The sequence below is a fragment of the Pimephales promelas genome, chromosome 2 (genome assembly GCF_988280905.1).
Source record: "Pimephales promelas chromosome 2, fPimPro1.hap1.1, whole genome shotgun sequence".
Classification (NCBI taxonomy): Eukaryota; Metazoa; Chordata; class Actinopteri; order Cypriniformes; family Leuciscidae; genus Pimephales; species Pimephales promelas.
The window spans coordinates 9269034-9282245 of record NC_142770.1 but is presented as its reverse complement, the minus strand read 5'-3'; the positions used below and the strand labels follow the sequence as shown (position 1 = coordinate 9282245).

Genomic DNA, 13212 nt, shown 5'->3' with positions numbered 1-13212 from the left:
AAAGCGATTGAGCCATTGTACAGATACTGAATGCGGCAGTGGACGTACTCCTTCTCTTTGCTGAAATGATTCGGGTTTTGTCTGGCCGACGTGATGGAGCTTTTACTTTTCTCTTCCACACACAATAAACCCCACCAGACTATATATTTTCACCTGCCTCCACTTTTCTTGCTTGCCAAAGGCTTTGTATCTGCAGTGAAAAGGAAGACGGTACATCCTCAAAAACCTATGCCTATATTTTCTACAGTAATGGATCACACTAGTAGAAATGAAAGGTATGGTAAAAAGCAGGCCTTTCAGGAAGAATAAGTGTTCATAGAAGTATGCATCACCCTCTTAAAGTCAGGCTTAGTTTGGTTGCCTTCTTTTCTGTGTTATCAAAGGAAATCTTGTTGAAAATGGACATAAAGTCTTTATTGGGACACCTGGTCTTCTTTCCATCTCTTGTTGCCACTGATTGTCTGATTCAGCCATTGTGCCCTTCGGGAAGGAATCAATTTGCATGCAGATGATTCAATCTTGTGTTTTTCTTTGGTGTTTGAAGGTGAAGGGTTGGTAATGTTAGTGGCTAGATATTACATTCAGATATTACCTGGAAAATGAGTGTATTAACGTGAAGATGCGGTGCGTCCTGCTCATTCAGACCTGCTTGATTTCACATCACCTCATCAGAGACTTTTTTTTTTGTCTTTTGTCTGTCCCTACTCTGTTTCGTTATCTTTCTCCAGCAGCATTTCATTAGAGCTTGGCCCGGCAGACACTCTTGTGTTACGTGTAGATTGGAATTAAACAAAAAGACTCGAGTGTCCAGCAAGTCATGATTTGAAAGGTCTTTCGTTTGATCATTTCTGGTTCAGATGTTTGTTTGTTTCTGGTGAAGATTTTGTTTTATATACAAGTAGGGTTGGACGACAGTTCGAATATTTATGATATGCTCACAATTATTTTTTTGCAGTACAAAAGTAAGTTATATTCTGGTGATCCACAAATTTCTTTCAGTTTGACTTTTTTCCCCCCAAATTCTCATTACCGCAATGCATTGGACTGTTTTTTTTTTAATTATTATTATTTTATTTGTTTGTATAATTGTCAACAATCATTGTCCTCACTGTAAAACAACTTTCAATATGCGTAAACATATTATGGTGATGGGAATTTATGTATTTTATTTATTTACTGAAATTATTTATTTTATTTTTATGATGCGGTAATTCTCATTACCGCAATGCATTGGACTGTTTTTTTTATTATTATTATTTTATTTGTTTGTATAATTGTCAACAATCATTTTCCTCACTGTAAAACAACTTTCAATATGCGTAAACATATTATGGTGATGGGGATTTATGTATTTTATTTATTTACTGGAATTATTTATTTTATTTTTATGATCTATTTATTTAATTTGCATTAAGATAATGAGAATGAGGTTATTTAAATAATTTGTTTGCATTGCTATAATGAGAGTGAGAAATTATTATTTTTTTTAATATTTTGCATTACGCTTATGACGATGAGAATTTATTTTATTCTTTTGTGTTTGTGTTAACCCCTTAACTGCCACCGTTCCGGTACCGGGACATCAAACTTTACTTCACTATATTTGTATTAAATCCTAATCTAATTATGATATCTAATTTTAGAGTAAAATATATTTCGTAATATATATATATATATATATTATATAAAATAAAAAATATTTAGTACAATATATTTGATTTAATGTACTTTTAAACTTCCATAACTTTTTCATACTTTCATTTTTTTTAAAGTGTTTTCACTTCAGCAATAATCTGCTGAGTGTTTCCTTTAAAACAAGACCAAACTTGGGTATATCAAAGCATTCTTGAATTACAACCATTTAAGTTTAAATAGTGCATTTTAACCCCCATTCTCAAAAAGGGGGGTGACAGTGAAGGGGTTAATGTAATAAGAATGAGAATTGCAATACAGAATTACTTTTTTTTGCATTAATACGAAGATCAATGTTAATTAAGAAATTAAGAAAAAAAATATTTTTTTATTTCTTATTTATATATTATATTATAAATTATTTTTTTTATTTTTGCTTTAAAGAACTTGAAGAATTGTTTTTGCATTATGGTAATGAGAATTCGATTTTTTTCCTTTTATTTATTTTTCTTTTTACATTATGGTAATGAGAATTAGATGTATTTGTTGCGTCAAAATTATATTAATTTATTAATTGATTCTATTTTACATTACGGTAATGAGAATGTAATGTACGGTAATGAGATTATTATTATTTTTTTTTTTGTTTGTTTGTTGATTGCATTATTGGAATGAGAATGAGATTTATTAACTATGTTTTGAATTGCGATAATGAGAATGAGATTATTTATTTTAAATGCTTTGCTTTGCATTAATTGCCTTTTTAGAATAGTCCCAAAAGCAGGGTTTATTTGCTTAATTTAGTTTAATTTGTGAAATATTTCCCAGTCATGTACTTGACAGGGTTCATGAATTAATGTTCATGAAGCGGCTGAACTATAATGATAATTAACTGTCATGTTGACGTCGCCCAGTCTTTATGAGAAAGGTATTATAGCCTCCAGCTGTTTGCACTGTGTGTAAGTGTATCTCCGGCCTCTTTTCTGTTCTGTTCTCCTCATGTGTCTCCTTTCGTCTCGTTGCGTTCTCCTCAGTTGCCCGTACGAGTTTAAAAGCCCGAGGTGTGACGAGAGAGCTAACCTTTGTGATCACTACTGTCAGAACCAGGGCCTTTGTTTCCTCACCGCCCATAACAAACCTCGCTGCAAGTAGGTCTTCCTGATTCATTAAATTTGCTAAACATTCCCACAATCCCATCCGCCAGCATGTGTCTGGCCTGTTCGTGGAATGCCGTCACACACAGACATCGCTAACCGACTCCCACAGCTTCCAAGAGCACGTTTCATACACATTGCACTCGCTTTTCCCGGACACGCACCATGCTGTAGGTGTATGTTTCATTTCTGTGTTTGTTATAACTGGAGTAATTATATAGTGATTATAGTCCTGCGTATGCTGAGGACGACGTCTCTTTGATTGGTTTTCTTGTATCCATTATTTATCATCTGATTTGGTTTGCAATTTTCATGAAGTCCTTTATTTGTTTTGCTGCTCTTTTGTTTTCCCATATTTAACACATTTTGTTAGGCACTTTTCATGAAAATGGTACACTTCGATGTCCTGTGACTGCTTGGAATTAATAATCACATGATTTTTGGTTGTAAAACCTATATTAAATATGTTAGACCTAGCATAAAAATACAATATACAGTATCACACAAAACCGAGTACATCACCCCTCACATTTCAGCAAACATTTTAGAATATCTTATCAAGGGACAATACTGTAGAAATGAAACTTGGATATATTTTAGAGTAGTCAATGTGATGCTCAAAAGCACAAATTTTAACTGCTTGTATGGTCCTGTCAAGTAGACAAAAAACATGAACATGATGAATAGGACATGTGGCTTTGCATGGTTAAACGACGTACAGCTATTATCACTTTACGTAAACATATAGAAATATCTGTATCCTCTTAAAATGTGTATTTATGGCCTGTCAAAAGTCTTGACCTTTTTGACTGTGCCTTAAAATTAAAATCTTACAAAATATAGTAAATCTTAAATTAGCTGTATTAGTAAATAGTAAATTATAGTAAATCATAAAGTAAATCTTAAAACATTTTGAACCTAAATTCAATTTATGTACTAAAAATTATTTATTTAATTAATTTTCATATGTATTATAATAGTCATTATGTAATATTTGTATAGTAGGGTATATTATAATATATTATATATTTATGTAATGAATTTATTATTCTTATGATACTATAAATATGAAGAGTTCAGATGCAAAAGCCTCTAAATGCCATTTGAAATTTTCTTCTTTAATGATGATTTTTATCAAACTTGTATATTTAAGTTCAGTGCTTTCACTTAAATGGCAATGATAATTACCTATTAATTGTTATTTAAGTGAAATTACTGAACTTAAATATGCAAGTTTGATAAAAATCATTAAAGAAGAAAATTTCAAATGGCATTTAGAGGCTTTTGCATCTGAACTCTTCATATATATATATATATATATATATATATATATATATATATATATATATATATATATATAAAGGCAGTGTTTATGTATAATGTTAATATACAATTTGATCAATTTTATATGCAATATATTTTATAATATATTTAATATCTTATCACTAATACTCTTAATTAACTATATTATTATTACATGCTATTTGTGTGCTATTTCATATTTATTTATTGTTTATTAGTAAAAAAAAAACTACACTAAAACAAAAAAAATCACTATAATTTGTGTATTTACTCGTATTTAAATTTATTTATCTTAAAACCACAAATAAAAAAATATTTTCTGAGTTTTATAATCCTTTCACTGAGTATTTGTTATAAAATAATTAAAACCTATATTGTACCCTATCCATGCAAAGCCCCTAAGACAGTGCCAAGAATTACGTAACTTTATTTAGATGTATGTTCCCTGCTCCTGAAAGGAAACTTTCCTGAAAAAATCCCACAGGAAGTTTGGTTAAACATAGTTTTCGAACAGTTTCATTTACGCCACCATCTCTCATAAGAGCATAATCTCTCACATCGGTCGAGTTCTGCTGTGGACGCATGCCATTTAGATCCAGGAAAGTCAAACACACACATTGCATGCGTCTCAAGTAAGAATAATGCATCCCTCGGGCCTGGATTTATCCTGCGTTTATCATTAAAACGTGTTTTCATGTTTGTCAAAACCAAAATCAATACTGCAAATGATACCGTAAATCAAATCAAGGAACACAAGAGTGAAAATCTATTTATTGTGGTAAAAGTTGTCAATTTGACTTTTTTTTTTTGTATAAATCTAATGATATGATGATTTGTCTCGTCAAATTTCTCCAGCTGTGATTTGTTTTTGATTTTCTTTTCATAGGTGCTCTGCAAACTGGTCAGGTACACAGTGCGAAAGACCCGCAGCCAAGACCAACCGCTCAGAAAACGTCAGCGGGAGTGAGTTTCGCAAACACACGTGCACGTTTTCTAAAAAAAAACTACATTGCAATGACAATTGATTCCAATGATACTTTGGAATACTTGATACTTTTATGCGGTTAGCTTAGCAACAAACGGTGTTAGCACATGTTGCTAAGCTAACAGCATAAAAGTACCAAAAAAAACTGTCGCACATAAATATTGGGCGAAATGTTACGTTTTCAATTAGATTAAACTATTTTTCACCAATTGTTTTCATTTATTTTTAAGTGTATTTATAGTCAACACTTTCCTAGTCGTCCATCTTGAAGCCTAATAACAAGTTCGTCAGTAAGGAGAGAGCGCAACTGCTCTGCCCTTCTGTCCGAGTTTGTAGTGATGACCTTTCTTCTAGTCGTCAGTCAGACGGTTCCAGACATTCATTTTATTTCTGCAGAGAAAATCTGACATTTGAGGACATATCTCAGCGTGACATTTTAACTCCTGTGCATGTCTTCCTATGTTAGCTAAGAGAGCATTAGCATCATTGCAGAACAACTCACTCATAAAGTATTTTATGGATTTTTCAACGTTAAATAAGAAAACTACTTTAACACACACACATATATATGTATGCGTATGTATATATATGTATGTGTATGTGTACATTTGCATTCATAGTACTCTAGTACTCCCTTTTTATGTATTTATGTAAACACTGTAAATGTAATTAATTTTTTGTTCTGTTTGTAATTTTTTTCCAGGGAGTATTGCCATAATAGTGCCTCTAGTTCTTCTTGTATGCATCATCACTTCTGTCACAGTGGGACTCCTTATTTGCAAAAGATGTCGAAGGTAAATATATAAACAGATCTGTGATTAGCTGTATTAGATGTCTAATCAGGATATTAAACATGATTTATTGATATTGCTGAATCAAATCTCATAAACCAGCAGTGATTAAGTGTTAAGCTGGTGTGTTAAATGATAGCTACTCATGTAATAAACTTAAAATACATTACCCCTTGTTGTGGCAAAAATCCTGTCAAACATCATCACTGCGTAAGAGACAATCAGACTCACATTACACTCTTAGGAGAAAAGGTTTTATATAGATTCTTAAAAGGTTCTATCAGTGCTACGTATTTAGAACCCCTAAAAGGTTCTATACACTCTTTAAAAAAAGGGTTCCTCTGGGTTCTATATAGAACCCTGGGGTTCCATACTTGGCCAATAGAACCTTTTACCAAAAAAATGGTTCTATATAGAACCATTTTGGAGTTCCATAAATGAAGCGGGGGATGGAACCATTTCTGGTTCTAAATAGAACCATTTCTTCTAAGAGTGTAATAAAGAAGTCTATATAGATTCAATGGAAACACATGGCTCAAACTACCTATAAATCTTCTCTAATGATTAAAATTCCCACAACCCCCTTCACAGAGGTAAGCAGGTTCAACGGCAGCCCATGGCGAACGGTGGCTTGAACGTGGAGATCGGAAATCCGTCCTATAACATGTACGAAGTTGAACACGACAATCACGTAGACGTCGGAAGCTTTCTTCACCCCAGCTTCACCCTTGACCCTCATAAGGTACGTAACAAGTAGGAATTGTAAGTGCTTGGCATCACTTTCATTGCACTTGTTATCCACCAATTAGCCAAAACGGAAAACAGTTACGAATCGTGATTGCGTTGAAATTTCGGATTCGGTGTTCGACAATCTAAACTTAATTGGTTTTGCTTGGTTTAGTAAAATAGTAGAATATTAGAAAATTTAGTAAAAAAGTTGAATATTTCTCTCTAATTTAGTCTTGTTTCTTCACCTCAAATCAATATAAAGTGCGCAAAAACGTATTCTAACCAGTGATTTTAGCTTATAACTCTTGCTTTATATGTCATTTAGGTTGCGTTCCCCAAATGTATTATTTAGGGATGCACCGATATGAAAATTTTGGCCGATACCGATAACCGATAATTCTTTATATTTGAAAGCCGATAACCGATATATCGGCCGATAAATTTAAATCCAAATTTTTTTACAATTTTTGAGAGCCTCATTACAAAAACAAAAGTCTCACAATTAAATACATGTCCCAAACACACAATTATAATGATGTTCTCAGCCGATATGACAGATTTGCGCTGCACATGATCCACATTTTTTAAAGAGATTTCAATAATATTTCAAGAAAATCAAAAACATAGCGTCTCAGCTGGAGGGTATAATACATTATTTATCGGCTTTAATATATCGGCCGCATTTTCTTACCAGGCCGATAACGATAACATTAAAAATGTACATATATCGGCCGATACCGATATGCTAGCCGATATATCGTGCATCCCTAGTATTATTTGAATCTATAAGTTTGTTAATGTGTACATTGTTTTGGTGCATTTAATTTACAATGGCCGTTGTTTTTCAGGGCTGGTGTGTGAAGTCAAGCGACCAACGCAATTTGCCCCCTGCCCGCCCTTTGACTGCACACACTTTACCTATCCAGAACGTTCCAAAGGAGCTCATTCCAGGACAGGTGGACTCCCATTATCACTTAAAACTACATTAAATGAAGCATTTTAGGGTGTGATCACACTTGGCTGGTTTGGCTGGATTAAAACAAACTGGTGCGATCGCTCTGTTTGAATAAGTGTGAACCCTGGTGACCACCAAACAAGTGGACCGGTTCTTGGTCAACTTTCACATGAAGTTTGGTGTGGTTCAAATGAAATATCAAGCTCAACTATAATTGTTTTTAGTCACATTGTTTAGTTTGAGTGTGACGGATGGATTCCTGCCGCTGTTTTGACTCCATTACCCATTTTAAAAGCTCTTCATGAGTTGTCAGCTGATAAAAATCATCATATGTAGACATAATTTTCCAAAAGATCCAAGACAACTGAACTTTAAGTGTGAACACACCCTTAGTTTTTTAAGTATAAACCAAACTAAAACGTTGTATATTCACAGGCCATGAACTATTCAAACCCCATCTACTCAAAGATGTACCATGACGGACAGCACTGTCGAAAGCCAGTCATCCACCTCGACATGAGACGCGATTTACTCCCAAAGAGACTGGACACGACGATTCGAGAAACGGCGGCGTAGCCGAGCTTTTCCTGCTTTGTTTTTATATAGATCTGTATAAAATGTATAAAACAAAGAACTTTTTATGTCCAGTCAGGTTAAATCATCTCACGTTGTGTCTCAAATACACGTGCCAATTTACTTTTCACGACTTTTTTTTTCAGTTGCTACCAAAATGTCTTTTATAAATGACAAATGCAGTGTTTTTCTTTGCTTTGTGACTTTGTAAATGCACTACACAAATACGAAAAGATGAACCGAAACAGCTGCTCAATCTCAAAAGGCTTTATACACATTTAAAGAGAATTTTATATAGGTTTATTTACATACTCACTATGTATACGTTTTTTCTGTTGGTGGTACGATCACCAATGCCTAGATATTCCCAAGTTGCCTCTTACATTTAGCCGTATTAGAAAAAAAGAGACACCTATTTAATAAATGCATCATCATATTCTCATCACAGATTTTATTTTTGATATTTCTCTTTAAGTTCACCAGATGCTTCAAATATGCAGTCAAAACCGAAAGTGAAACCAACCCACAATGTCTTTGTTTTCGCAACTGTAGAACTTGAAAACATGTTATATTTCATTTGCATATTGCAAAACATATCTTTCAGCACTTATAAGGACTAAAAACAATATTTTATGTCACTCACCTTCACTCACTGGTTGTGAAATGACATGAGTGGGACTGTTGTAATGACATGTTTGATGAAAAAACACATTCTCTGTGCAAACAACTATAGGAGGAAAAAAAAAACGTTTTATAATTTTATAGTTGATTTGTACGTCCGGTTTGCTTGTATTTTCTGGAAACGTATTAAATGTAGACATTTTATACAAAACGACGTATGTTATTGGTCCGTCTTCACTTTGAGCTGCAACTGAAGTGTTTTTTTAATTAAGAAATTAAATAGCTTGATATTGCACTCTGCAATCATACAGGTTGCTATTGTATAAAGGGAAATGAAATAATTTAGTCATTGGAATATAATAGATCCACCTAATGTGATTTTGGACCAAATAAAACGTTTTTTTCTTAACTCAGGCTATTTACAAACTGAACAATGGCTTATTTATTTTGCATGCAAATCAATGATGTTATTTTCCTTGTTTGACTGGTTTGCCCCACTAGGCTATCATTTACATTTCAGGAGAAGCGGATTCGTTTTCCATAGAACAGAAGGTAAGAGATGTGGAAAGCCTCATAAAAGTGACCAGATTTACATTGGAAGATGCAATTTGCGAACAATCTGAAAAACACTCCTGGATTTGGCACTTTTCCATTTACTGTGCTAGTATTTGGATTGGAATTCTTAATGGATCAGGAATTTTTGTGCCCATGTACCCCGAGTCTTAACGTGACACTGATCAGTTTCGTCTTTCTTGGACCTTCTCTTCTGACTCTGGCTGTGATGATGTTCTTACGAAGGCCTTGCAGACGTAAATCGGAGAACTTTGCAGAGCATTTTTTGTTTTGTCTGATTCCACCTTCGTTGTGGGTCTTTCTGTTGTTGTTTGAGGGTAAATATGTCGCTTGTGGCATGACACACTGGGAAGGAGATTACGTGCTGGATGAAGAACTCCAGATAAAATGGTGCAAACCCACTGAAGTGAACGCATCAGACCTGCTAGAACGGACCGAAAAACTCATTTTCTACTCAAGGGTGAGTGTACTTTACAGTGTTTAATTGTTTTATTGAGCAAACCTTTACACATCAACTAAACCAATTCAAATCAATGTAGTTTTTAGATAAATTTGCAGTTTCCGAAGGAAATGCCAGCTCATACAAAATGTAATGTAATGTAACGTTTGTAATTTGACTAAGACCCATCACTGTTTAGTATGTGAATGATCATGATGGCCGACATTTTAACCTCTTAACTTTTTTTGAATAGACATGGAAATGCACATTTCGAACTTAAATGGTAGTAATTCAAGGATGCTTTGGAATATAGACTTAAGATCTTGTTTTAAAGAAGACATTTGGCACATTTTGGCACAGTGAAACGGAAAAAAGTTATATAAGTTTGAGTTTATGGAAATGTACAATATTCTTATTTTATGTAAAATATATATTTTCAATACCTGGGCTACACTAAAACTGCAGACAAGATCAAAGCCAAAAATCTGAACAAGTTGTGTTTAAAATTTTAGGTTGATATCTCAAAAAAAAATTTGTTCGGGCGCAGTACCAAACTTTTTCACTAGGGCACAACCACCCTCCATTACTGCCCATATAAGGGCGCCCCAATTTCCATATGTGTTTTGAGTGATATGAACCATTATTTTCACAATTTTCACACAATTTATGACGTAGACATCCTATTCAGAAGTAGTATTGGAAGTTTGGCAGATTTTGATATGAATTCAACCTCTAAGAAACGCATACAAAGAACACGCATGCACGTTATAGCTTATTTCTACGTCACAAATGGTGAATTGAATTATTTTTTTCGTAATATTTATCCCGTTCTCATCCCAAGGCGTCATATACTATGTGTATATGATATATAATATCATAAGGCGCCTCCTAGTGGTGTAATCCTAAACCTACCATAACCGAACAAAGCTCTGTGCGTGTTATATTGACGCTCAAGGGTGCCATGTGCGTTGGATTTAGATTAAATTTTAAAAGTGTCACTATATGACGTCCTAGGATGAGAATGCGTTGCAGCCCGTGTCTTCATCTCCGCGGTCGTTTTCAATTTCCCCAATCTTAAACTCAGCATCTACGTCACGCCTCTGTTCGTTGATTGGGCCGGCTGTTTTCAAGCCGGAGGAAAACGAAGAGACATGTCGCGAGTACTGTCTGAGTACAGAAGCGAAAAGTCTGACGTAGTCAGGCTAAATATTAGAATAGCTAAAGATTAAATTATCTATATAACAAGTTGTAAGTTGAATGTAAGTTGTATATGGTTGAAATCTACTAATTTCAAAAAACTATATGGAAAAGAAGGCAATTTTGACGAATATCTTTACTGTTATTCCATCTTATCCCTGTATGGTTGTTTTTTGTTTGTTTGTTTTAGCTTTCAGCTTTTGCTCTACTGTCAGTCCTCTGTGTTTCCGTCATGGCTGCCGTCATTTATAGCGACTGTAAGAGCAGGACTTTGGAGCAACTGAATAAACCTGATGAACCAACACAGAGCTCGGAAGTGGAAGAACAGCACCCGTCTGCCTAAATATGTCAAACAACTGTTATAAATATTTATAAATGAACAGTATGAAGGTAAAATGATGACAAAGAATCGCAGGGTAAGATTTGTGAAAGAGTACATAAGATTGCAGGCGTAAAATAAATTTGCTAAAAAATTGTAAATTGCACTTCAAATGTAAGAAAAATTTGTAAGTTTAATTTGTAAGTTTAAGTTTCATTTTACGCAATTAATCTGTTTTGCAGTTCCTGCCTCTGTTGTTTTCGCTTGCAAATTGCTGTTCACAGGTCTGCAATGCTTTTGGCCGTATTTGTGCGCAAAAACCGTGCCAAAATTGTAAGCGCGGAAAAATGAAATTCAGAAGAATGCATTCTTATTTATTTTGTGTTAGCATGAAGCTCCAGCTTCAAAATACAAGTACTTACGAATAACAGTTAAATGCTGCAAATATTTTTTTCTTACACCTGAAGGGCGATTTACACCTTCACAAATCTTCTCTTGCGCAGGCATCTTACCCTGCACATGTGATTCTTTATGCCATCATTTTACCTTCATAATAGATTTAACCCCTTAAGTGTCTACCCCCCCCCCCCACCTTTTTTTTGAATATAGATGAAAATGCACATTTCGAACTTAAATGGTTGTAATTCAAGAATGCGTTGGAATATAGACGTAAAAATGGTCTCGTTTTAAAGAAGACATTTGGCAGATTTTTGTAGAAGTGAAATAAATTAAGAATGTAAAACAAAAGAAAAATTATAGAAGTTTGAGTTTATGAAAATGTACAATATAAAAAAATGTAATTATTCATATTTTATATAAAATATTTATTTTCAAAACCTGGCAACTCTAAAACTGCTAAAAAATCAAAGCCAAAAATCTGAATAAGTTGTGTTTCAAATTTTAGGTTGATATCTCAAAAAATGAGCTTTCAGTGAGATTTTGTTTGGGCGCAGTACCAAACTTTTTCACTAGGGCACAACCAGACTCCATTACTGCCCATATAAGGGTGCCTCCATTTCCATGTGAAATAATAATTATTATAATTATAAAATAATTGAATGGAGGCTTTCTTTTGAACTCTTGGCATGAAAACAAACAGGTTTCTACCCTTCTTTCATGATTTTTCATGTTCATCACAATTTCAAAATAAAGGTTAGAGTATGAGTATGAAAGAGTATGAAAATTGATAAATTACGGCTCCTCTGTAATATATTTTGAAAATCAATCACCAAATATGAAAACTAGAGATTCTAAGCTTTCAAATGATATATAGTTTGTCAAGATTAGTTTAGGTTTAGTATAGGATAATACTGTTTTTAAAATGTAATGGATTTGGGCCCATGGGTTTAACCCCTTAAGTGTCACAGCTGGCCCGGCCAGCCCCTCACTTTTTATAGTTTTTGCATGTATTGGATATAAGTCAACCGTTCCTGTTAAAACAGCTGCTTTCGAGATGTAAAAAAAATAAACAAAGATAATTATATCAGAACTTTTGCATGTTTAAAGAGCATATTGCAGGTAAAAAAAAAAACCTAAATTAAGAGATAACCTTGAATCTCGGAGACGGAGAGCGTGAGTATTAGATGTCCGATCAACTTTATGACTCTCTCATGGGGATTTCGGATGCCCCACCGCCTGTGATGAGAAGACCAACGCCTGTGAAGAGACAACTCAACGCCTGCGATATGTTATGGCGCCTTTTTATACATAAACAATATTTATATTTAATATTTATATATAAACAATATGAATGTAAGCCAGAGGAGAATTGGCCCCCGACTGAGCCTGGGTTCTCCCAAGGTTTTTTCTCCATCCAATCTGATGGAGTTTTGGTTCCTTGCCACTGTCGCCTTGCTTTTGGCTTGCTTAGTGGGGTTATTTAATATTTCATATTTAACAATATTATTGATCTGTGTTGTACTACTTTCATGTTATCACTGTG

The 13212-nt window shown here is 33.9% G+C and overlaps 2 protein-coding genes across 3 annotated transcripts in view; both read left to right on the top strand.

Moving 5' to 3' along the window:
- The window catches only part of lrp1ba (low density lipoprotein receptor-related protein 1Ba), a 260042-nt gene extending 250891 nt beyond the window's left edge, over nt 1-9151 (top strand). Inside the window, exons 87-92 of one of the 2 annotated variants that reach the window (XM_039682988.2) lie at nt 2667-2780; nt 4975-5051; nt 5777-5867; nt 6456-6606; nt 7442-7549; nt 7984-9151. In XM_039682988.2, coding sequence (XP_039538922.2) covers nt 2667-2780; nt 4975-5051; nt 5777-5867; nt 6456-6606; nt 7442-7549; nt 7984-8124 — 682 coding nt within the window. In that variant the 3' untranslated portion in view covers nt 8125-9151. The remainder of the gene's footprint in view (nt 1-2666; nt 2781-4974; nt 5052-5776; nt 5868-6455; nt 6607-7441; nt 7550-7983) is intronic. The other variant, XM_039682989.2, reaches the window with a different exon arrangement.
- Nucleotides 9152-9233: 82 nt separating this feature from the next.
- Nucleotides 9234-13212, top strand: LOC148995795 (uncharacterized). The gene is made up of 2 exons (XM_089134625.1): nt 9234-9775; nt 11142-13212. The coding sequence occupies exons 1-2, from the start codon at nt 9344-9346 to the stop codon at nt 11292-11294; spliced, it is 585 nt and encodes a 194-aa protein (XP_088990751.1). The 5' UTR covers nt 9234-9343; the 3' UTR covers nt 11295-13212.

Bases quoted from the DNA above. Each gene is read 5' to 3' on its own strand.
- LOC148995795 (XM_089134625.1), top strand. From the start codon at position 9,344: ATGCAATTTGCGAACAATCTGAAAAACACTCCTGGATTTGGCACTTTT. The intron at 9,776-11,141 runs GTGAGTGTACTT...TGTTTGTTTTAG, and splicing joins AACTCATTTTCTACTCAAGG to CTTTCAGCTTTTGCTCTACT.